The sequence below is a fragment of the Lynx canadensis genome, chromosome C1, assembly GCF_007474595.2.
Source record: "Lynx canadensis isolate LIC74 chromosome C1, mLynCan4.pri.v2, whole genome shotgun sequence".
Classification (NCBI taxonomy): domain Eukaryota; kingdom Metazoa; phylum Chordata; class Mammalia; order Carnivora; family Felidae; genus Lynx; species Lynx canadensis.
The window spans coordinates 17,302,272-17,327,456 of NC_044310.1; the positions used below are offsets into that span (position 1 = coordinate 17,302,272).

Sequence of the window (25,185 nt, forward strand, 5' to 3'; positions counted from 1 at the left end):
TACCTTCTAGATTGTGGTGAAGGTAAAAAAGCCGATCAGAGAAGTTGGTTTCTTTTGCCCCTTTTTTCCAATTTTTCTTCCTGTGGCGAAATACACAAACATAAAATGTACCATGTTAACGACTTTTAAGCATACAGCTCAGTGGTGTTCGATACATTCATACTGGGCAGCTCTCACCGCAATCCATCTCCAAACCTTTTCATCTGTGAAACTGAAACTCTCCCCACAGCCCCTGGCAACCTCCATTTGACTTTCTTTTTCTTTTCTTTTTTTTTTTTTTCAAAAGATTTTATTTTTAAGTAATCTCGACACCCTACGTGGGGCTTGGACCCACAACCCGGAGACCAAGAGTTGCGTGCTCCACTGACTCACCCAGCCAGGTGCCCCTCCATTCCATTAGCTCTCCGAATCCCACTACTCTAGAAGTGGAATCACGTGGTATTTGCCTTTCTGTGACTGGCTCGTTTCACTCAGCATCATGTCCTCAAGGCTCATCCACATAGAAGCATGTGTCAGGATTTCCCTCCTTTTAAAGGCTGCATGATATTTCATTGGATGCGTATATCACATTTTGCTTATCCATTCATTCGTCAGTGGGTTGCCGTGTCGCTGGGTAAGACACAGGTTCTCAGTGTCCTCATCTGGGAAGCGGGACATTTGGGTTGCTTCCACATTTTAGCTGTTGTGGCTAATGCTGCTATAAACACTGGTGTGAAAACATTTCTTTGGGACCCTGCTTGCAATTCCTTCGGGCGTACACCCAGAAAGGGAATCACCGGGTCAAGTGGTAGTTGAATTTTTAATTTTTTTGAGGAGCTGCCAACACAGTGGCCTACCACTTTACATTTCTACCGATGGTTCCTTTGCCCTTTTCCCCTCCCCTAGTTCCAACTACTGCTGCCCTGAAGTCTTTCAAATTTTCTCAGTATGATTGACTTCCAGTAGCACTGACCAGTCCTCGCGCTAGACCGCTAGAGAGCCCTTTGACCCCAGCCTGGCTGAAAGCAGAGACCGGTTCCCGCACCACAACTCTGCCTCTGGCTCAGACCCGGTAGCAGAGTGGGCAGGTCTACCAAACACCAAGTATGCACCAAGGGCCCTGGCAGGTACCTCACATGCATCATCGATTGGCCCCTTCATCCTCATTACTATGCAGAAGGGTTACCATGCCCACCAGGAGAGCAAGCTTTGGGAAGTGTCCTGACTTGCCCAAGCAAAGATTAGGGAGCAACGAGGCTGGAGAAGTGGGAAGGGCCCAGTGTACAAAGGTTCTTGAATACATTTTATCTTGAGGGCAACGGGGAGCCACTGCAGGTTTGAGACAGGGAGACAACATGATCCGACATGGGCTGAAAGCTGAGCAGGGTTAAGCTAGGTAGGGAGGAAAGGAGAAGGATTACGGTTTGATTTCTGCTTCCCAGAGTGCTAAGGAGGGAGGCTTTACCTTGGTAAAGAGGGAAGGTGATGCAGGCAGGGCAGATGGGGACAGAGCTGGCACGCGTGACCTAGAATGAGCCATTTGAACTTGAGCAGGGAGTGGGGAGCTTGAGGCGATTTCCCGTCGCCTAATGCAAGGCGCAGTGTTGTCTCAGGCACTTACTTTGGTTCTCTGAGTCTCAAGTTCCTCATCTGTAAGAGGCAAGGTCACAGTACGACCTCCTGGGCAGCTGTGGGAGTTCAGTGAGATCACCAACACATGCAAAGCATTTACTTAGGCCAGCCTGGCACACAGCAAGTGTTCGAGAACCACCGAGCCGTTGTGGGAAGCGAGGCACCGAGGCACCGCCATTATTTTTATTGCAACCCTCAGGCTTGGGGGCAGCCTCCCAGGTAGGCTGGGGTCTTCAGCCCCCAGGGAGCGTTCGTTCCCAGGCCTGGCTTATTTCGCGTGGGCTCTGTTGGATGACATTTCTCTGCTTCCTGGTGGGGACGGTGGGAATGGCAGCCACGCATGCAGGTGCCACCTCCCTGCCCGCCCCCCCTCCCTCCCCTCCCCTGCTCCTGCTCCTCTCCACCCCGGGTCTATTTCCAGCAGCACGGCTGCCTGAGGCCAACGCCAGGTGTGGGTGGTGAGTCAGAGCCAGGCTGGCCCTGGGGGCCTAAAGCTGTCACAGCTTCCCTCCCTTGGCCTTTCCCAGCAGCCCTCTGGGCACTTTAATGGGGGAGGGAAGGCCAGGTCAGTGCCAAAAGGTCCCTCATCAGTGTTACCAAGAAGACACGGGGACAGCGCCCCAACATGCCCCAGATCTACCTCTCTCCTGGCTGGAGGTGGGGGCTGGGGCGGGGGGCACTGCCCATTCAGCTCCTCTCCTGGTGTACCTCCGTCCAGACCCGGCATGTAGCAGGGATGTAGTAAGCGTTCGCTGACGGAATGAGCCCACATTTGTACAAGACTTTGGAGGAATGAGATTTGCTTTTGTGAGGACAGAGCATAGGTTCCGAGACAGAAAGACAGGCAGAGTTTATGTGACCCCGGCGGGTGGATTTGCCTCTCGGAGCCTCGGTTTGCTCATCAGTGAAATAAGGATAGTGATGTGTACCTTATAAAGGACCGCGGTGAAGTAGAAATCAACGAGGCGGGTCTCAGAGAACTGGGCCTTATACGATATCGATAAGAACATCGGGCAAGTGTATTGCCATATCTGCTCCTCCCTGGGTGGTGAGCAATGCTCATTTTTGCTCCCCCTCGTCAGGCACTGGGCCCGGCACAGAGCCAGTGCCCCGTCCACGTTTGTTGCATGACTGACTGACTCCATCCAAGGCAGGAACTTGTGAGGCTGAATGGTGGTAACCGTAGGCCACAGCAGCCGGGCGCTCACTGTCCCTTCAGCACCTGTACGCCCAGAGCTCTTGTGGCTTATGTCATCACATTCTCACGGTGCTCCATAAACAAGGACTGTACTATTACTATCCCCATTTTACAGATAAGGAAACTGAGGTTCAGACGTATTATTAAGTCACTTGCTCATGGTCGTGTCGACCTAGAGGTGGAGCTGAGACCAAATACAGGTCTGTTTGGCCTCCCGATGTTCTCGGCGGTCCCAGAAGAGGGAGTTGGGAGGGCACTGCTAGTGGGTTTCTTTGCTGGTCTGTGCTGCCTTGAGGTAGCCTGAATCTCAGGACCCTAATGGCCTGTCTGCACATCTGTGTGCCCCCACCAGTACGTACTGAGGACTCTTAGAAACGGGACCGCGTCTCCCTCACTTTAGGGACTCCAGGGCTCGGCACAGGCTGTGGGAGGTGCATAATGAGAGCTTCCTGGGCAAAGGAGTGGTCTTTGGTCTTCTCTGTTGACTGGGTCCGACACTGTGGAGATGGCATAAACCACTCCACGTGAAGGCACTGAATGTCCGGGCACCAATCCAACACCAGCTGCCAACAGCAGGTACACGAGCAGGGTCACTACCCCCAGCTAAGCTGGCCTCTTAGAGTCAATACTGTCCTCCGTTGCAGAGTCTCTTTGTCCAGCCCCAGGTCAGCTCTCCCTCCCTCAGCCTCCCGGGACTTCGGAGCTCCTCTCCCCACCCCATGCCCCGCTGCTCTCACACCTGGCCAAGCGGGGACTTGCTTTCGAGGTCACTGAAGCGGCTCTGTGTCAGGTAGGCTGGGCCTTTTACATAACTGCTTTGAGTCTCTGAGCCTTTTTTTTTTTTAAGCTTATTTATTTATTTAAAATTTTTTTTTTAATGTTTATTTATTTTTGAGAGACACAGAGACAGAATGCGAGTGGGTTGGGACAGAGAGAGGGGGAGACGAATCTGAAACAGGCTCCAGGCTCTGAGCTGTCAGCACACAGCCCGACGCGGGGCTCGAACTCACGAGCTCCGAGATCATGACCTGAGCTGAAGTCGGACGCTCAACCGACTGAGCCACCCAGGCACCCCAAAGCTTATTTATTTTTGAGACAGAGAGAGAGAGAGAAGGGAGAGAGGCAGAGAGAAGGGACAGAGGATTTGAAGCAGGCTCTGCCCTGACAGCACAGAGCCTGACGCAGGGCCTGAACTCACAGACCATGAGATCATGACCTGAGCCGAAGTCAGACGCTTAACCAACTGAGCCACCCAGGCGCCCCGAGTCTCTGAGCCTTTAGTTGTTGTGATGCCCCAGCTTCTAGCACAGTGTCAGACACATAATAGGTGCTCAATACATATTTGAATGACTAAGTCTTCGGGCTCCATGAATCTGCAGGTCTATTGAACTCCGCTGGTAAAACTCTGGATTGATGTGTGTGGGTGACCGCAGCATTTCTGAGCTTCTGTTTTCCCATCTTTGAAATGGATAGGTTTGATGGAACCAGCCCTGTCCACCCCAGCGTCCACTGCGGTGTGCTGGACAAACAGTGGACATTCCCACATACAGCCTCCCCCCGCCACTCCCTCCCCTCTGTGCACACCCAGATTTTGACGAAACTCAAAAAATCATTGCCGGGGAAGCGAAGTCCTAACGTGATCTGTGATCATCACAATTATTGACCCGGGAACTAGCCACTCACTCGGGGCTGGAGGTTTACAATCCTCTGCTGCTGGAGACTCCTTTTGTTCTGTCAAGGAAGCAGATTGCAGAGCACGGGGTGTGAATGACATCGTTACAGGACTCGGTTGGTCATCTCTTGATCTATTTAACAACGATTTATGGAGCATCACTAAGTGCCTGCCCCTTGGGGATGCAACAATGAATGAGTTCTTTGGGAACTTAAGTTCTGGTGGGAGAGACAGGGAATAATTTAAAAAAAAAAAAAAGGATACATAGTAAGTGAGAAGATGCCGTATTAAGATAAGTGCCACCTAGGAAATCAACAGGGTGCTGAGTTAGCAGGGCCAGGGAACGGGGGTTACCTTAGCAAGGGGTGTGGGTCAAAGTGGGCCCTCAAAGCTTCATGGGAGAGCTTTATCTGAGCTGCACCTGGAGGCTAAAAAGGTGCTGACCTTGCAAAAAGCGGAGGGAAGAGCACGCCAGGCAGAAAGAACAGTCTGTGCAAAAATTTTGAAGGGGAAAGAGGAAATTGTGGATGTTTTTAAAATATTTTTAAAAAAGAAAATCAGGGGCTGGCTCAGTCAGACTCTTGATCGCAGGGTTGTAAGTTCGAGCACCACGTGGGACACGGAGGTTACTTTAAAAGAAGAAAACCCTGCAATTCTTTATTGTTAATGCCAGATTAATTTCTTCATGCAACAGACAAGCCCCTGCCCTACTGTGCAGCCGGCCCTGTGCTAGTCCCCAGGGACAAACAGAGACGCATGAAAGGGACATTCTTGTCACACACATCCTGGACCGGGCACCCCACGGAGATGAGCTGGTCTGATGTTTGCGAAGGGCTCCCGGCTTGGATCCTTGGGGAATCCAAATAAACCCCGCAGGTTCTGGCAGCCCAGGCCTCCGGCCAGCCAGGCTCCAGGCCTGCAGAGGAGAGAGGCTGCTGCTTCCTGCCTCTCCCTCCCCCACCCACCTGGGCACAGAGGCTCTTTCGTCCATTGTTCCTGCTTCCTGCCCATCCGTCTCCAGCTGCTGGTCTGAACCCTGCAGATTTACACTGACAAGCGGATGCTTTTACCAGGACCCTCGAGGGGGACAGGGAGGGGAGTGGCCTGGGACTAGAGGGAACTTGGGGGAGGGAGGGCCAGAGCTTTGTGACAAGGAAGAGTTTCCTGCCCTGAAGAGGTGTTAGACCCTGAGGGCTGAGAGGAAGGGAAAAAAGCCTCGGTCCCCAAAGGCTCCCTCATGCTGGGAGAGGGAGTGATTAATGACCCCGGACTCGGCAGGGCCTCCATGCCCCTTGGACAGGGTTCAGGTTCAGCAACATCTTCCCTGACCCGATTCTGATACGCAGAATGAGCATTGGACTTGGAGTCAGGAGGCCTGGGTTTCCACCTCCACCAACTCTTAGCTAGCTGACTCAGACAAATTTCTCAGCCTCTTCGGGCCTCAGTTTCCTCATCTGACGGGTGGGTCTAATAATCCACGCCCAGCAGTGTTGTGAAAATGAACGTGATCTTGTAGAATAGATGGTTGCAAAAAGCCATTAAAATGAAACACATTTTCTACCCCTCCACCAGCCCCGCCCCGGGCTCTCTTACCCTACGTAGGGCTCCTGTTGCAAACCGGCTCCTGTTAAGGGGGGTGGGGGGGGGGCTTGATGGAGCACCTACTGTGTGCCAGCCGCTGTGCCAGTGTTGAAGAGCAAGACTCAGTTCTTGTTCTCAAGGGAGACGGGCGAGCAAACAGACACGTGTCACGTGACCGGTTAAAGCTGTTGAGCATGCCAGCCTGCTTGGGTCTATGTCCCAGTGCTGTCACTTACCCGCTGTGTGCAGCTGTAGGCAAGTCACTTAACCTCTCTGTGCCCCAATTTCCTAAATGTGCAAAATGGGGGCCAGTAATTACCCGCCTCATAAGACTGTGGTCAGGATTAAATTATTTGATGCTTGTTTTTTTTTTTTTTAATTTTTTAATGTTTATTTATTTTTGAGGGGAGGGGGACAGAGCGCAAACAAGCGAGGGGCAGAGAGAGAGGGAGACACAGAATCCGAAGCAGGCTCCAGGCTCTGAGCTGTCAGCACAGAGCCTGACGCGGGGCTCGAACTCACGAACCGCAAGATCATGACCTGAGCTGAAGTCGGACGCTTAACCGACTGAGCCACCCAGGCGCCCCAAATTATTTGATATTTGTAAAGCATTCAGTATAGTATATGTTATATGATATGCCTCAATAAATAAAAGTTATTATTATTATTATTATTATTATTATTATTATTATAGGATCTGCATTTCACCCAGAACGACAGGAGTCTGGTCCCGGAGCTGGAACGCTGGTCGCTGAGGCTGAAGGAAGCCGATGCTGAGTGGGCATGGTTCTCCTTGGCTGGCTGTGTCTGTCTGTCCTGCAGCAGTGTGGGACCACACACCATCGGTCCAGCCAAAGCTGCCACGTGCATGAAGCTGAAGCAGGTCCTGAATCACAGGGTCAGGAGCGTCACACGGAGAGCGGCAGCCATGCGGTCCCACCAGGCAGCGACATGTGGAAACGTGGCAGCGGTGAGCTCTCGCTCCCAGGGGCTAGGCCACTGCCTAGTGTGGTCTGCACCACGCTGTCGGAGGGGCTGGCTGGGCCGGTCACGCGCTGGCCACACGGGTGTAGACCCCTGCCTAGCAGAGGGAGAACCCTCAACTGGACATCAGCTCCCCCTCTGCCTGGGTGGGAACAAGAAAACTCGAGGAACCCGTTGAGCCCCAAGACAGAGGGAGGACCGGGATCAGAAGGCATTGCGTGAGAATAAACTCCTGGAGCCTTCTTCCCCTCGGTACAGTCCAGGGTTTGCAAGGGACGAAGACCCCTCAGCCCTGTTCTACGGACACCTATATAGTCTCTGGAGATAGCGACTCATTTCAGATCACAGCCAACTCAGGAGAAGAGTAGACTCACTGACCACTGCTCTTGCCCTATGGGGAAATGCTGCCCAGGGATCGTTGTTCAGTTGTGACTCAGGAACCACCAGACCTAACGAGTGGGAAATAATCCCATACGTTAATTAAGTGACAAACTATCGGGGTGTCTGGGTGGCCTCAGTCGGCTGAGCATTGGACTTGGGCTCAGGTCATGATCTCGCGGGCTTTGAGTTCGAGCCCCGCCTCCGGCTCTTTGCTGACAGCTCGGAGCCTGGAGCCTGCTTCGGATTCTGTGTCTCCCTCTCTCTCTCTGCCCCTCCCCCGCTCATGCTCTGTCTCTCTCTCTCTCTCTCTGTCGAAAATAAATAAACATTAAACTTTTTTTTTAAAGAGACAAATTATCATATTAAAAAGAGTTCTTATTAGTGGTGCTGCTGAAGTCAACACAGAGTGGGGAGAAGGTGGCCTGAGTGACCTGCAGCCTAGCCAGCAGCAGAGCTGAGGAAGACGGGAAGAAGAGCTGAGCCTTAAATGATGAGTGTGAACAAAGCAGCAATAGGAACCCCCTCCCGCCCCCGCCAGGAGGGGACGCGTCGTGAGCCAGGACGGGGGTGAGAAGCAGCGCTGGATGCTCAGGGACCTGCAAGGGAAGGGAAGATTCAGCAGATGAGGCAGGGATGGAACTCGGGTCCTGTCAGCCACGTGAAGCTGTCGGGTCCCGATGCTGTAGACAAGCAGAGGGTTGTAAGCAGCGGAGGGACAGAGCAGATGTTGAGTTTTGCAAACCGCCCTGGTTGAGGGATGGCAGATGGATTGGAAGGGTGGAGCCCGAAGGCGGGGAGATCACACAGGAGGCTGTTGCAGTGGTGCTGTGGGTAGTAAGAGGGAGGAAAGGTTTCCTGCGCCTTGGGGGTGTTAAGCAAGAAAAATACTCCTAAAGGGCCTAGCACAGCGCCCGGCACATAGTAGGTGCTCACAGCTCGCAGTAAATGTAGCTGAGGGTCTGGACTAGGGCAGCAGTGGTAGGAATGGAGTAGGGGATTGGCTTGAGAAACACTGAGAAAGGCAAAGCCGCAGGAATCATCGAGTGGCTGGCTGCAGGGCCGAGAATCCCTTCAGTATTTACGAAGCACCCGCCATGCCTGGGAGGCTGCTTTTAGCTGATGATCCCGCATCTACCAACTTTTTGTGGAGCACCTACTATGTGCAAGGCACCTTCCTAGGTGCTGATGCTATAAAACCAAGCAGAGCTGGCCCCTGGTCCCCTGGAGCTCACCGATAAGACTTCATTAACAGTGGAAGGACCCGAGGCCTCTGGGGCCTCTGGAGCTGCCTTCTGGCAGATTCTCTCGGTGATCGCCAGGCTTTTCAAACCTCACACCCCCCAAACCGGAGTCCCACACCTGCCCTTCCCGCCTGCGCGTTTCCCCACCCCCAGGAAATGACACTACCACCCACCAGGTGCTCAGGCCAGATGCCTGCGTGGCCCTCCTAGTGCCTTCTTTCTCTCTACCCTCTACCCCACCTCCAGCCCAACCCATCTGTAGCTCCCGTGAAATGTATTTCCAAAACCCACTTGGACTCCCTTGAGTCCTCTCCCCATCTTAGTCCAGGCCACCGGGCCTCCCACGGGATGCCATTCCCACTGCGTGGCCGGTCTCCTTGCTGCTTGAGCCTCCCCTCATTATTCCCCACAACAGGGCAAGCTTCCTTCTTTTCTCGAGTAATCTCTGCGCCCCATGTGGGGCTCGAACTCACAGCCCCAAGATCAAGAGTTGCGTGCTCTACCGACTGAGCCAACCAGGTGCCCCAAGTACAAGCTTCTTAAAAGGCAAACCACATCTCCTGATGCCACTGCTGAAAACTTCGCTTCAGTAGCTTCCCACTGACCTGGAATCAAATCCATGAACCTAAGAAGCCCCCCAAGCCAGCACAGGCCTGGCCCTGCCCTCTTCCCAGCCCCTCCTACGAGTCCACACCCCTTCCCTCTCTGCCCGGCACTGGTCTTCCAGCTTCCAGATCCGCCAAGCTCCTTTCTACCTCTGGGCCTTTGTACATGCTGGTCTTGCTCCTGGAGACGCCCTTCCCCCCCATTCTTTGCTGTGCTCATTCCTTCTCACTGTCCAGTCCCAGCTTCGGGGCCCCCTCCTTCCGGAGGTCTCCCTGACCATTTCGGTCTGGCCCGTTCCTCTTCATCTCCCTACTGTTTGTTTCTCTTGGAGCACTTTTCCCGGTTTGCAATTATTTTATTTGTCAACTTTTGTTATCTGTCTCCCTGCTCCTTGGACTAGGATCTTTGAAGGCAGTGTCCTCCGTCCTGGCCCTGGTGTTCCGAGGGGCACCTGCCCACCCCCCTAACTAACTTTCACTGAACACTGAGTTCGAAGGGTCCAGCCATCTGGCCAATCCCCCACAGCACCCCCCAAACTCCCCTTTTGTTCAAACAGGTGGAACTCTCTCCTCTCCCCCGCCTCAGCGGAATAACTTGTGGGTTATCTTGTCATCTATCAATCTCTAATAAACCGAGTTATTTTTAGAACAGGTGAAAGCAACGATCTCACATCTCTGAGAAGATTTTCCACTCCCATCTGACTTTCTACTACAATTTGGTTTCCTGTGGTGGTTGCGGAGGCTGTTAAGCTAGCAGGCTTTGTTATTCTGGGGTGCAGAGAAGGGCCTACAGAGAAAACCTAGCCTCCCCTCACACCCCTCGACCCTGCACCCTGCATGGAGAGAGGAACCCGGTGCCTGGGGCAATCCCCTGGCAGAGGACTCTGGGAAGCCTGGAGGAAGCCTGACACTCACTGTGTGTCATTTGCCTCGTCACTTTCCCTTTCTGAGCCTCAGTTACTCCTCTGGAGGGTGTGGGAGGGTTAATCACTAAAGACCTCTGACTGGTAAGATTTGGATACAACCATGAGCCAGTGGGGTTTTTTTTCCGTCCCTGGACATCAATTAGATGACATCAGTTCTTTCTATGAATGAAATGTAGTCAGTGCCTCTTATAGCACGTATGCAAATATATGTAAATTAATACAAAATAAAGGACCCCCAAAAGCTTCTGTTCATAGAACCGAGGTCCGGTCAGACCTGGGGTGGAGGGAGAAACTTAGCTCATGCTTTCACCCTCCTTGAATGCCTCCCCCCACCCCCCACCCTACAGAGAAGGACCTGAGAAGGACCCAGGGAAGGGAGGTGACTGGCCTACAGTCATGCAGCCAAACACTGACAAAGTGTTTCAGCAGCCAGGTCTCTACCCTGGCATTTTTCTCACCTGCCCTTCCTTCTGTTCAGCCCAGGCCTGGGGCTAGAACCTAGCTCTAAGGGCAGGGAGGTGCAACCTGTGGCCAGGACAAGGTGCACTGGAATAAACTTCATAATGAAGTTCTACCAAAATACCCTGTATGCAGATCGGGGAGAAGTCCTTTTGGTTATGTGATCAGGGTGAAGAGGTCCTTTGAGTCACATGTTGAAAAACTGGGATGTAGGGAGATGATTCCCTGTAGAGGGGACAGTGTACCCCAAGGAGCAGATGCCGAAAACAGGAAAGCACCGTCATGCTCGGGCATTCCTGCTTATAAAGACAAGCCTCCATGGTGTCCCCTGCCAACCAGAATGTGACCCCCCCTCCCCCGTCTCTTTTAGATGGAAATTCTGGAACCTCCCCTGCCTGTAGGATAGTGCACACGTAGGGAGGTAGTGAAGAACGAGCCTGGATAGCTACCTGGGGACCAACATGTCCAAAGTCTGAAATGGTAAGCTAGGGAATCATCCGGACTTTGTTCTGAGAGCAATAGGGAGCCACTGAAGGTTTTAGAGCAGTGAGAGGAGTCATCAGATTCATATTTAGGATGACCCGATTGGTGCCGGCAGCAGATAAATCAGTTCAAAGACTGGGGACAATAGTCCCAGTGGTAAAGGGAAAGGCCTGAACCGGGCCAGGGAAGCAAGAGTAATGCTGGGATACTTGTCTGAATGGAGTAGTCTGAGCCTGTTTGGATAGGGAGGCAAGGGAGAGGACTGAGAACAGTGAGTCTGCTTAATCCGGAGAGGAAGGGAGCTGAGGCCTCTCCTTTCCATCCTTCTCATGACTGGCTATTTCCCCAAGCTGGTGCCCAGGCAGGCAGGGAAGGGGGTGCCCAGGTCAGTGGGGCTGCTGCCTGCCAGGAATCCAGGACAGAGGGCAGCTTGACTTTGTTCTCTGGGGACTTTTATTCTATTTCTCTAACTTGTTAAGGAAAGACCTGGGAGCCTTAGGGGACCACAAGTCAAGTATTTCCCAAACATTTATTTAGTACTCACTAGGGCAAAGTATTAGTGTGGGGGACAGACATGCTGAGGCCAGATTTCCTAAATCTCAAACTGTGACGTGAGATGTGCATAGGATTTGTTCCCCCCAGATTTGATATTTAACTATATGACAAGCACTTTAAGGACATCTGTTATAGGTTGGGTTACGTCCCCCCAAAAGTTATGTTGAAGCCTCAACTCTCAGCACCCCAGAATGTGATCTTATTTCGGAAGAAGGTTGCTGCAGAGGAATTACTTAAGATGAGGTCGTATTGGAGCAGGGTTGGCCCTTAGTCCAATCTGACTGGTGTCCTCCTAAGAAGAGGAGAGAACCACACAAGGGGAACGCTGTTGTTGACAGAGGCAGAGATGGGGGTGATAGAGCTGACCACCACGGAATGCCACCAACTGATGGCCACCAGAAGCTAGTGGAGGCAAGGAAGTTTTCTACCCAGAGTCTTAGACAAGGTGACCCTGATGGTACCTCGATTTCAATCCTCGAACCTCCAGAACAGAGAGTGAATAAGTCTGTGTTATCTTAACCCCGGCTTTGCGGTACCTTGTCACAATGGCCCTAGGGAACGAATAACACGCTGAAATCAATCACATTTAACTTCGGCCACTGCCCCCACTGATCACCACTTGAAAGGCGGGGGCCTTTCTAGAACAGACACGCCCATGCCACTCCTTTGTTCAAAACGTGTCCACAGCTCCCCAGTGCCCGGGCAACGCTTGGACAGACTCCTTGCCTGGGCCCCACATGCTCCCAGCCTCTCATCTCTGCCCTTTGCCCTCTGCTATCAGCACGATACACCATTTCCTCGGGCCCTTCCTCTTATTACCCCCCCCCCCCGCCTCCACCACCACCTGTTCCCCCTTCCCTGTCTTCGGTAGAGTAGGTAAGAGCAGAGTGCCTGGTTTTGAATCCCGGCTCCCCCATTGCCCAGCGTCCGGCAGTGGCACCTTGGGCAACTTTTTGTCTCAACGCCTCAACTTTCTCACGTGTAAAACGGGAATACTAGCCGTTCCTATTTCAGAGAATGGAAAGCCATAAAAGCCTTGAAAGGGTTTAGTCTTTTGATCTGGCACACGGAGGAGCAGTTATATTACCTCCCTTATGCTTGGTGTGCTGTCTCCCAGAAGGCCTCTCTGCCCACCGCCCCCCCACCCCCCATCCCAGGGGACTGTGTCACCCACGTATTGTACCTGTCTAGTCATATTTCTGTCTTCACCAGGTTGTGCACTTCTCTGGGCAGGGAAGAGGCCATCCTGCATCCCTGCATCTGAGCATGCAGCAGGTGCTCAATAAATGCTTGCTGCGGTAACTACCGAGCAGAGCGAATTGGCCAAGGGGATCTGGGAGGTAGGGCGTGGGGACAGCTTTCATAGGACAGTCGGCCCATCTGTCTGGAAGTGAAAGTTGTATTGTTAGTTCTGAGAGCATGAGAAAGAAAGCGAGAACCAGAGAGAAAAAGGCAGTGGGCAGAGGGCAGAGCCCGCGCCCCGCTCCGGCACCCCGACCTTGCCCACCAACCCCAGCACATCCTGCCCCTCCCCCGTTGTGCCCCTCCAAATGCTCACCCACGCACACCTACCCCATCCCCAGCCAGCGGCTTCCTCTGACACACATTTTCCATTGCTGGGCGGGGCGGAGCCCTTCCAGGTGAAAACAATCTCCGGGGTTTCCTTTTCAGGGTCCTTCCCCCAACGTTCCCGTCCCTGCCGAACCTACCTGTCAGCAGCCCCTGACTTCAATGGCACAACATCGGGCTGGGGCCAGAACATTCAAAGGCTATGTGAGGTGCCGCCTGGTGTCTCAGATCAGGTTCAGAATGGTGAGTCAGGATGCTGGCTCCGCTGCACTTGAGCTGTGTGACTCTAGGCAGGCCCCTTCCCCCCTCTGAGCCCCCTTTTCTGTAAAAAGGGGTGGTGATGCCAGTCCTCCGGAACTGTGGTGGGTTTTCCGTGGGACGATGAGAAGAGCACGAGAAAGCTCTACCAATCTGATTGTCCGTGGGGACAAGGCAGGCGTGCCGTGGCAACAGGGAAGGTCCCCTTCCCCAGGCCCAGGGCCGTGCCAGGCACGAAGGGGTTGAGAGCGTCTGGCCTCCAGTGTTGCTGAGTATGGATGGGGAAGTGGGGCCTAGAGTCTGGCGGAAAGAACAGGGAAATGGGAGTGAGACCTGAGCTCACCCCCGCCCCCCCATGACTCTGTGACTTGGCAAGTCTTATCTCCTCTCTAGACCTCGGTTTCCCAGACTTAGCATCGCGGGACTAACTCTGATGCCTGTCTAGGCCTTCCAGGTCTGAAATCTCAGACGTCCTAGAACCCTCCGCCACCACATTCACCTCCCTCGCGTAGACGAAGCGTCTGCCTGCCTCACTGGGTTTGAAGGAAGATCACGGTCTTACTCGTTGCACAGTGGTGAGGGATGGGGGGGGGGCGGCGACAGGACTGGGGGGAAGTGAGCGAATGGGGAGAGGGGGGAATGAGGGAATTGGGAGATGGATGCTGGAGGAGTGGACAGTGGACGGATGGATGGTTGGATGATGATTCTACCGGCAGGTGGACAGCTGATGAAAGTGAATTGGCGGGTGTTGAATACTCAGCTACTGATCATGGTTTTTAGCATCACACACACCCCGGGCTTGCCAGGGACCTCCCCTACTTGCAGCCAACGTTCCATGGCTCTGGTTTCTCCTCCAAAGCACGGACGTGGGTCTAAGAATCCTCCCAGGACTCTCTCCACACGAGAGCCTGGATAAGCTGCCCATCACAAGGCCTTACCGGGCTGCCCGGGTGGCTCAGTCGGTTAAGCATCCGACTTGGGCTCAGGTCATGATCTCACAGTTCATGGGTTCGAGTCCCGCGTCGGGCCCTGTGCTGACAGCTCGGAGCCTGGATCCTGCTTCGGATTCTGTGTCTCCCTCTCTCTCTGCCTCTCCCCGACTCACGCTCTGTCTCTGTCTCTCAAAAATAAATAAATATTAAAAAAAAAAAAAAGAAGAAGGCCTTACCTTTTCATCCCATCGAAATTTCCCCCGCATCGGTGTGAAAATGACAGTGACTTATTCACTGTGACCCTACGTACTCAGGAGTGGGTGTTTCTGGATGATACGGTGTTTTGCCTAGGGAGGAACCGCTGAGTGTGGTGGAGGAGAAGATGCCAAGTTGACCTGCTGGCACCGTCCGGTGCGCCTAGTCTGTTACCTCTGCAGACCTCCCGTCCAACGCAGGCCGTGCCTTCCAGCCATTAACAGCTCCCCCGGCAAGAGACTCTTACAACTCACCAGTGGTCCCCAGTTCTCTCCTGCCAGCCTATCTTCACGCCCTCCCAGGGACCCTAGACCGAACAGGGGCCAGAACCCAGTTTGGTGGGTTACCCTCCCCCACTCTGTCCCATGGACTCAACCGACGTAGAAATATTACAGGATTTGGGGTCAGAGGTGAAGTTCACCTCAGGTGAAGTTTTAACTTTTTAGCCCTCGGCCAAGTCTTCACTCTGGGGAGCAGGGGTTGGCCCAGAGACAGAACAGGGCAGCGGGAAGAGACAGGCTTTGGAGCTACAGAGACGTGGGTTCACATCATGCCGCCATCGGGGAGTGGGACCTCGGACAAGTGACTTAACTCCTGAGTCTCTGCTTCCTCATCTGTAAAGTGGGGGGAAACAGCCCCCTGTGGCTCCTGAGCCCCTGAAATGGGGACCGGCCGAGCGGAGACGTGCCGTGCATGTAAAAGACGCACTGGGCTGTTTAAGACTTAGGGGAAAAAATGTTACAATTCTTAAGGATTTCTGTATCACTTTTAAGTGATATTATACATTGATAATACCTTGAAATATTGGGTTAGATAAAATATGTTATTAAGAATTTTTTTTTACCTTTGAGGAGGTCCCTCTGCTATGCAGCCTTCCCAGCCTCCCTCAGAGTTTGAGGGTTTCTCTTGCCTCAGGGTTTGAACACGCTTCTATAATGGCTTCTTAGCAAATACTGTGGTTGTCTGTTTAGGCGTCTGTCTCCCCATCTAGTCCATGAACTCCTTGGCGTCAGGAGCTCTAGCTCGGTTATCTCTGCTCCCAGCTAGCTGTACGGGGCCTGGCACACAGCAGATACTCAGCCAAAGTTACTCAAGTGGATACGTATGTACATGTGAAACCAGGGTGAAGTTTTGTATTCTACCATACCTGGAGTCCTTGACGAATACGACAGGATACATGTCACACTAAAACCATGAGCAGGGCCTTGGCAGGAAACAGACGGTACACTCAAGTTGAGAAGTTTGAAGAGGGTTTAATCAAGAGACTATTACCAAAGACGCAGGCAGGATTCAGGGAGACCGGGAGGGATGGTGCAGTATCCCAGGGCTGGCCACAGTGGGGAGCCGTTACCACCCACGGCCTGAAGGGTGAAGAGGGAGAAGCGACCCGGACTCAGGGCCAGAGATGGATGCACGGGGTCGCCTACCAGGAGCCAGAGCCTTTGGGTGAGGGACACAGCCAACCCGTGCAACCCTGTAGCAAGGGGCTGGGGGAATCACTCTGCCCCATTCTCCACCTGCCCTCTGCCTTCCTGCCCCACCCAACCAGAACCAGAGGGCAAAAGAGGCCATTGATGGCACCCCAGAGTTCACCTGCCAGGGCACAGAACAGGATGGAGAAGGGCAGAGGGGAGTTCTAGAGGGGCAAACAGAGAAACCCAGCACTGTGGAGAACATTATACCCCTGGGATCTTTGAAGGCCTCTGGACATCTTTATAGAGGGCCAGACACGGTCACCACCAACCACAATCGTTAGGTAAACAACTACTGTATGCCGGGTGCTGTGCTAACCCATTTTCCAGGCTCAGAGAGTGCAAGGAACTTGCCTGAGGGTACACAATAGGAAATGGTGTAGCCGGGAATGGAACATGGGTCGGCCCCCAAACTCAGGTTCTCATCACCTCTTCTCAACCACACATCAGGCACTGTGCTGAGTACTCTGTCTGCATTATCTCTAATCCATCAAAATTCTGCAGGGTCATGTCCTTTTCCTGTCTCAGAGAGGTCGAGTGATTTCTCCAGGGCCACACAGCTCGTGGGGGATGGGAGTGAGGCGGAGGGGCAGGGTTGGTGAGTTTGCCATTAATTAGGGCAGGTGAGTGACAGATTGCATGGCGGCAGCCTCAGGGATTATTTTAGCCCCAACGGGTAGAGCCACCTCTCACCAGGTGCCTCCTAGAGTCACTCCCCAGCTGCAACCACAGGATTTAGATTTGCAGAGCTGGGCAGGGCCCTCAGCATCCTCTAGGCTGACTCTCGCCTGTGACTCTAAAACTAATAATAATTATGGCAGCGGCAGCCGTGGCTTCCAGAGCCCCTGATATGTTCATCCATTGTCTTTCTCTACACTGTCACGAAATCTGACCATGACTTTCCCTGCGGGCTGTATGCTGTCTGGAGTCAGGTACCGTGGGCTGTTCAGCTTGCAGATCGAGAACTGAGGCTGAGAAGGAAAGGGCTTGTCCACGGTGATGCAGCAAAGCAGACCCTATGCAGTCAGACCTGCCCCCAGGGCAGCGTATGCCCCTAAGAAGAGCGCCGGTTTTGGAGCGGGACAGGCTGGGTTCGGCCTGGCTCTGCACCTGCCAGATGCACTGACCTTGGGCAAATCACTCTTGGGTGTCTTCATCTGACAGTATGCACACATGCGGCATGGTGAGGATGAAGTGAGTTGTTGTACATAAAGCCCTTACAACGGAGGCTGGAACACAACAGGCGTTATCACCCCCTCCTAGTCCACCGAGTTTTCCCACTACGTCTGGGGAGGCTCTTAAAGTCGTGCTCTTGGGTGACCCTGGCTTTGGTAACCGACTCAGCAGCGGCCGTGCCCTGCGTGGTACGCGCTCTTGCTTGCCTCCTCCGGCGCTCACCATGCCCCCATTCCCACTTTGCAGGCAAGGAAACGGAGGCCCAGAGAGAGCTAATGACCTGCGCAGGCCTTCACACCTCAGAAATCGCAGCCAGGACGGCCACACCCAAGTCGAAGCCGATAACCCCCCCTCTGCCAACGGCAGGAAACCCAGATTGTTATGATTATTGGTATTGTTGTCCAAAACAATACTCTAGACGGCGACAATACAACAATCATGGAGGGTGCTTATTTCCATTGGCTCCACAGTCATCCCGCCGCCCCCGTGGAGGGGGCCTGGAGCTTTAAGAAGAGGCTCCTCGAGCAGGATGAACAAACAAGCAGTGAAAAGCTCACAGCTGGGCCCCAGGTGCTGGGAGAGAGAGTGGGGCAGGAAGCGGGCAGGCCATTTCTTTCTTTCCTCTTCTTTCTTATTTGTTTGAGAAGCAACTTTACTTTCTAAATCGGTCATTGTCACCCGTTGGCCCCCGCCCCACCTGGGCCAGGGCCTCTGGTGACAGGGGCTCAAGAGGAAGCTCTAGGGGGCAGGAGGGACGAGGGCACTAGGTGTGGCAGAGCCAGGGGGGCCCAGCTGGACTTGGGGGGGACGGGGAGCTCTTCCCCGGCAGGGGCCTCATGGATTCCCTGCAAGTGGCCTGGCAGGCAGTGCCTGGCTGCGGTGTGACCCGAGTCCTTCAGGTTCAGCTGCCAGGCGCCCCTCATAAACAGGGAGGTATCAGGGCAATAGTTAAGGGGCATGGCCCTGGCATCAGACCCATGTGGCTTCCAAGCTCTGTGACCTCACCTCTCCGAGCCTCTGTGTTCTCACCTGTAAAATGGGAGGGGTTGTTGTGACAATTAAGCATAATTAAATAACATGACCAATGTAAACCACGAAGCACATTTACTAGCACTTAGCATATCCACTAGCTGGAGATTTACTTGAGAAGCCGACAGCTTTCGGGGAATTAACAACGTGCCAGGCACTTTTCAAGCGTCCTAAACGTATTCATTCACTTCATCGGCACCGTAACACTCTTTCCACTTAACAGATGAGAAAACTGAGGCACCGGAGAGGCCGAGCGTGTTGCGCACACAGGGGCGGATCCACATTTTGCAGGATGTGAGTAGAGCGTATACCACACTGGGGAACCCCGTTAAGAAAAATAATAGGAAATTATGAATACAAAATGATGCACAAGGCCTCGCAAGGGAGCGACCCAAGGCTTAAACTTCATGAGCCTGACCTTCAGTCTCCCTCTAAGCTCTAGACCACACAGCTAGCAAGTGGCAGAGCCCAGGTGGCCAGGCTCCGGAACACGCAGTGCTATAAAGGCAGTATTAATAGTAGACGAGACAGGAGGCCTCTAGCAAATGTCATACAAGGTGCCAGCAAATAAGAGGCAAGACTTTCACTGTGCTTGCTGTGTGCCACACGCTTCTAATTTAACCCTCCAACAACACAACGAGGTGGGCAACATTATTACCATCCCCATTTTACAGACGAGGAAACTGAGGCTCAGGGAGGACCAGTGGCTTGCCCGAGGGCACAGAACTAAGAAGGGACAGAACAAGACTCGAACCCAGGCAGCCGGACTGCAAGGGCTCTTTGTTTAGCCACTGTGAGAACTGTTACCTCGCTCATCATTGGGGATCGGCCCCTCCAGCCGTCACCCTTCAGCTCCCTCGGCAAGTCCTGCCATCTTTTGCCTGACAGCAGATTGGGGCGGGGACAAGACACCCTGGCTTTGGAGTCAGAAATGCCCGCACACTAGTCCTCACCCTGTTGCTTCCTAGCTGGGAGCCCCTGAGGCAGACGTTTCCCATCTCTGAACCTCAGTTCTCTCTTCTGTGAAATCGGATTGTATGATTTATAGGGCGGGAGAGTCTGGATGGACGATTACTTGGTACGCTTTGTAATGTGCTATCAGTAAACCAGGTCTTATCTGTGCGTACTTCTGGGTCTCCTGGCTGCCGTGGATAATACTTCACAGGGTAGTCTGGAAGACCAGAGACAGGCAGATGAAGTGCCTGGTCCGCACTAGGTGTTCAGCACTGGGAGAGATTGCCGCCCTGTAGGCAGAGGAGAGGTCATTTGTGACGAGAGGACTTTGGAATGGAGAAAGAGCACAGGACCAGGTGTCAGGCAACCTGCGTTCTAGATGGCTCTCCGCGACCAGCTCGTTGTGTGGCCTTGGACCAGTCACTTCCCTCTTTCTGGGCTGTTTCCCTATTTGTAAGTTACATGCGTCATCCCCCCAATGCATGAATGAAATAGTCTCTAAGGGCCTTAAGAGATCGGATTTCTGCATAAGAGCACAGGACTGTCTTCTGGGGTCCTCTGAGGGCTCTTCCTGTGGAGGCTCCCCACTTCCCTTGGGGTGCTCTTCATGGCTACCCTTGAGGCAGAGAGGAGGGTTTGCAGTGAACTCTCACAGCTCATCGGCTCCAACAGAACCACGGTGTTGTGGCTTAGCATGTGGGCCCTGCAGCCAGACGGTCTCGATCTAACAATCAGTTTCCTCATCTGTAAAATGGGGATGAAGATAACAGACTTCCTTATCCCCATTTTACAAATAAGGAGAGGTAGATTCCAGGAGGCGCCACACTTGCTGGAGGTCACGGCTCCCACCTTACGTTTGTTCTACTGTCCCTGCCCCACACTCTCAGAGGCGTGATGTTCCCTGTGCGGGAATCCTGGCTCCCTCTCTCCCTCCCGGACGGTTGGGTCGCACTGTCTTTTTCCCCTCTGCTTGACCTCCTAACTCTCCTCTCTCCTCCATCCAGTGGGGTCAGGCCCCTGGGCCAGGCCCGGTGCCCCCACTTACAAGCAAAGGACTCTGAGCAAGCCTGGGCCCCCCCCCCATCCACGTAACAGGGACAACACTCCCTACCTCATGCGTGGAAATAGATGTTTGGCACACTTAGTGCCCGACCCACTATGAGCACTCGTGAAATGTCAGCTGTTTCCGTCCTTCACCAGTGTCCTTCAGACCCAGGTCAAATTCTGCCTTCTTGGGGCGCTGCCCTCATGCCTCCACAGGACCGAGTTTCTCTGGGCTCCCACAGCCCAGTCTCTATGGTGCTTATGACCTTACAGCCTAACTATTAGCTGTGTCTGTCCCACACTACCTCAGGCTCTTGTGTTCTAGCCTTCTTGCCATCTGCTGTGTCTCGCATAGGGACCAGTATACAGCAGGTGCTCCATTAAAGACTGACTGAATGAATGAATGAACGGTATCTCAGTGATGCTGAATTTATTAGCTGTACTTTCCGCCCTCCCAGGACAGCAGGAATCTGCGTGCCTTTATTACCGCCGTATCTTCCACCAGCACCTTACGTGGCTCCCATTTATTGAGCCCTTACCAGGTGCCAGGCACCGAGGTAAGCATTTCTCAGCACCAGCTCACCCATGCCCCTCAGCCATGGCTGGGGGGAGTGTTCTGTTGGAATCCTCATTTCCCAAATAGGGAAACAGGCTCTGCTGGGGGCAGGGGGTAGCACCTGTATTGGCTGAATGGGGGGGGGGGAGAGCCTTTCCGCTTGGGTGGGTGGAGCCCAGAACAGTAGGAGCCTGTCGCCCCTTCCAGAATTTGCCTCTGCCCGTTCCTTCCTTGCAGAACTTCTCTCCTGCCTTGAAGACCCAGAACCCCTCTCATACTCCTCAGTCTCCTTCCCAAGGTCTGTTCAACATCGGTGTTCCCCAGGGTTCTGCCCTCAAGCCTCGGGCTGAATGGAGGCAGGGATGTAGTTTGTCGTGCCGGTCTGGCGTATTCCCAGTCCTTCTCATTTCCTGTCCATGGGAGCCGGCGGGATGTCCATCACAGGGCCCTACAAGCTGGGAAGGGCAAGGAGGCCAACCACAGTGCCACATTCTCCTTGGTACAGTGACTGGGCGGGGGCTGGGCGTGTGATGCCCACTGGGTCAGTCAGAGCCCTTCCTGGGACTGTCCGTCCACACAGCCAGTAGGGCCACTGGCCTTTCCTTCTGAAGTGTGAGCTGACAGTGTGTGGACATGTGAGCATCCTTCCTGGGACTGGAGAGGGCCCGTCTGCCGTGGGCTAGAAAGAGGCCCATTCTTAAAGACAGGCGGAAACAAACAGAACTGACTGATGAGGTGGAGGGGAGATAACACAAGGAGCCCCCTGAGGGTAGAAGCTTCCTCTCCACCCTATTAGGAACCCTGGATCCAGCAACGCCTGAAGTTGACATGCCCTTGAAACTCCAAGGTAAAGGAGTCACTAAATTCTCGATCTCTCCTTTTCCTTTTCAATTCCCCCCCCCCCGCCCCCTTAGCCTGGTTTGAACTGAGTTTCTGTCACTTACAACCGAAGCTTCCTAATACAATATTCTCTCTTCTCTCTCCCTCTAGCCTCCTGTGGATGAGGTTGGGTCTTATCTACTCCCACATCTGGGGGCCTAGCACAGAGAGCTCTTGAAGAAATGGATGTCTGACAGGTACCCTGAAGGTGACCTCACGCTGCTCCTTTCCTGGGTCCCCCATCCCAGTTAATGCTGTCACTGTCTACCTCAGGTTCCAGAGCCAGAAAATTCAGTTGTCCTTACCTTCTCTCCCTCAAACTGTTCTACTGTAAGTACTGCTATTCTGTTTCAGAAAGCTCTCTCCCATCTGTCCCCCTCTCCTGCTCCCTTGCCATTGCCTTGGTTTAGACCACCTTCAACTCACTGCGACAACTTCAATCAGTCCTCTCTTTTTCCTTCCTTTTATCTGTCCTCTCTACCTACTGCCACAGCGATCTCTCTAGAACCCACACCTGATGACATCGCTCCCCTGCTTCGAACCCTGCAGGGTTCCCCATCAACCTCAGGAGAAGTCACACTCCCTATGGTGGACTGAAAGCCCTGCCCTGTTTCCTCCCTCCCGCACCCCTCTCTTCCCACCCTGCATCTCAGACACATTTCATGCCCTTTCCCTGAACACACTACATACTTTCTTGTCCCCAGACTCTTCTGCTAGAACTCTCTCTGCCCAGAATGTGTGTCCCCTTCTCCCCACCTGAACTCCAACCATTCCTCAAAGAAGTCCTCCTCCCTGTATCCTCCTACCCTACCCCTAGGGAGTGCACTCCCCAACCCCTCAGTGCTCCCACCACACCGTTGCCTCTTGGCTAACTGGACGGTGAACCCCCCTGAGGATAGGATCGATCTCTCCACCCTTATGCCAACGAGGCCGGATGTGGTGGGCTTCTCCAGAGAAAGTGAATGCCAAGTGGTCCTTCTCATGGGGCTCAGAAACTCACCGGCTAAAACTAGTTAGGTTCTTGATGAATCTTTGACCCTTGAGGACAAAGAGGCACCTGGAAAAAAAAGAATAATTTCGGTTCTCTGCACGTGGACAGCACTGCATAGCTGACAAAGCGTTTCTGGGTTCCTCGTTTGGTCCTTGCATCTATCTCTATGGATTGTCAGGGAAGGTGTTATCAACCGTGGAAAACTTGCATCAGGTAGGGATGGAACCAAACCCCGGTCTTGGGAAAGCCCCTGACTCTCTCAGCCCCTCAGACTTTTCTGATCCAAGCCCTCCCCAACCTCCGCATTTCCCAGATGGGGGCTGCCAGGCACAGAAGGCCAGCATACCTGGATGAGGAGGGAGAACGCGGCTTCCGGGCCGGGCTAATAGCAACCATCATGACCACCGTGACCGCGCCTGCCCTTACTGTGCACGAGCGTTGGGGGCACTTCGCTAGCATTAACGGGCTCACGATGAAGAGTTAATCGTTCTCATTTTGCAAAGGAGGAAACTGAGGCACGGACCGGTTGAGAGCCTTGCCTTGCCTTAGGTCTTCCTGAGCCCCCCCCCCCCCACACACCCACACGTATTGGCCCAGCGCTTTGGAGTGTATACCGTTCACACCTCTTTCCCGGTCTCACCAGCCCGGCGGAGCCGGGAGAGGGCACCACGCCCGCGGCCCCGCAGCCAAACTCCGCGGGGCGCCGGGCCCGCGAGTGCGCGTGCGCGCCACCTCCGCGCGCCGCCCCGCGCGGAGCCCCGCTTCCCGCAGCGCAGCGCGCCAGGTGCGCCCCGGTGGCGTCGGCGCGGCGGCTGTGCCCGCGTGGGCGCGGGCGAGGGGACCCGGGCGGGTGGCGCCCCACGCCCATCCTCCCGCCCGCCCTTTCTCCCGTGGCTGGTGGCAGGTGAGTGGGTGTCGAGGAACCGCCAGGCAGCGGAGAAAACAGGACGCCGCAGAAATCAGATTACTCACCTGCAGCTGCGACTACCCAGCGCTAATAAAAGCTGAGCTTCCTGTTGTTTCTTTATTACCACCCTCTGCCTCCCCCAGCCCCGGCCCAGCTCCCAGCTGCAGCCAGAGCCCTAACTGATGGCCAGAAACCGGCAGCTTCAGGGTCCAGGACCACGCTGCTGCCTGCCATCACACCATGTGTGCAGCGCACGATGAGGTTCATGTTTCTCCATCACCTGCAGGAGAATCACCTGGGGTGCTGGTTAACCAGGCGGGTCCCCAGACGCTGCTTTGCACCTGCTGAATCAGAATCTCTACGGTTAGGACCCAAGAGTCTGTGAATTCATACCAGTCTCCGGTGATTTGTAAGTAGGCTACAGTCCGAGAGCCACACTTCAGATGTTGTAGTTTCACATGATGGGGGTTTGTCTGTCTTGACTGCCACCCACAAGTCAGGGATGGATCCTGTCCCCAGTACGCGCCAAGTGAGTCCCTGACCTCGGGGCCTCTGCTCATCTGTTGAGTGGCTACGAAAATAATATGGACGGGGTTGCCTGGGTGGCTCAGCTGGTGAAGCGCTGGGCTCTTGATTTCGGCCCAGATCATGACCTCAAGGTTGGTGAGTCGGGGCCCCACCTCAGGCTCCTCTTAGGCGCTGCAGAGCCTGCTTGGGATTCTCTGTCTCTCCCTCGCTCTGTGCCCCTCCCCAGATCATGTGCATGCACGTTCTCTCTCTCTCAAAATAAGTAAATAAACTTAAAAAAAAAACTTTTTATTTATTTTTTATTTTTTTAAATTTTTTTTCAACGTGTTTTTTTTTTTTTATTTTTTTTATTTTTGGGACAGAGAGAGACAGAGCATGAACGGGGGAGGGGCAGAGAGAGAGGGAGACACAGAATCCGAAACAGGCTCCAGGCTCTGAGCCATCAGCCCAGAGCCCGACGCGGGGCTCGAACTCACGGACCGCGAGATCGTGACCTGGCTGAGATCGTGACCTGGCTGAAGTCGGACGCTTAACCGACTGCGCCACCCAGGCGCCCCAAAAAAAAACTTTTTAAAAAAGAAAATAATACAGACCTCTCGGACGGAAACAGGCTCAAATGCACTAATATGCTTAGCAGGATTTCTGGTGGTTTTTGCTGAAGTTTACAGTCCCACCAGGAATAAACACTGAACCAACATGATGAGTAGGACTGAGGGGGTGGGTGTAGGGTGAATCGGAGCTAGAGAGGAGACATCGGAAGGTCACAATTCACTCTAGGTACACTGGGAAAGAAAAGCCCTTCACTGTGGACCTTCTCCAAAGTTGAGTCCTACCAGGCCGGGAAAATGATCCTGCCCGGGGCACTGACAACCCCGCATGGCTAGATCTGGCGGCTTCTTCTGTGCCTCTCTGACTTGTGACTCTGGAGTGTGCCACACC

At 53.8% G+C, this 25,185-nt stretch overlaps 1 protein-coding gene and 2 long non-coding RNA genes across 3 annotated transcripts; 2 read left to right on the top strand and 1 right to left on the bottom strand.

Annotated features, from left to right (window-relative positions):
- Positions 1-1,166: 1,166 nt before the first annotated feature.
- LOC115522287 lies at positions 1,167-14,092 on the top strand. The gene is made up of 5 exons (XM_030328024.2): positions 1,167-1,244; positions 1,716-1,830; positions 3,454-3,599; positions 6,757-7,032; positions 13,368-14,092. Exons 1-5 carry the CDS (start codon positions 1,167-1,169, stop codon positions 13,575-13,577), a joined length of 825 nt encoding a protein of 274 aa, XP_030183884.1. The 3' UTR covers positions 13,578-14,092.
- Positions 14,093-14,623: 531 nt separating this feature from the next.
- On the bottom strand, positions 14,624-23,149 carry LOC115520673. Its single transcript, XR_004343957.1, has 3 exons — positions 22,821-23,149; positions 15,858-19,631; positions 14,624-15,768 (listed from the first exon to the last, which is right to left on the bottom strand). It is a non-coding gene; the product is annotated as an uncharacterized LOC115520673 (long non-coding RNA).
- LOC115520674 lies at positions 20,788-22,840 on the top strand. Its single transcript, XR_003970834.2, has 4 exons — positions 20,788-20,942; positions 21,179-21,239; positions 21,738-21,788; positions 21,932-22,840. It is a non-coding gene; the product is annotated as an uncharacterized LOC115520674 (long non-coding RNA).
- Positions 23,150-25,185: the final 2,036 nt, after the last annotated feature.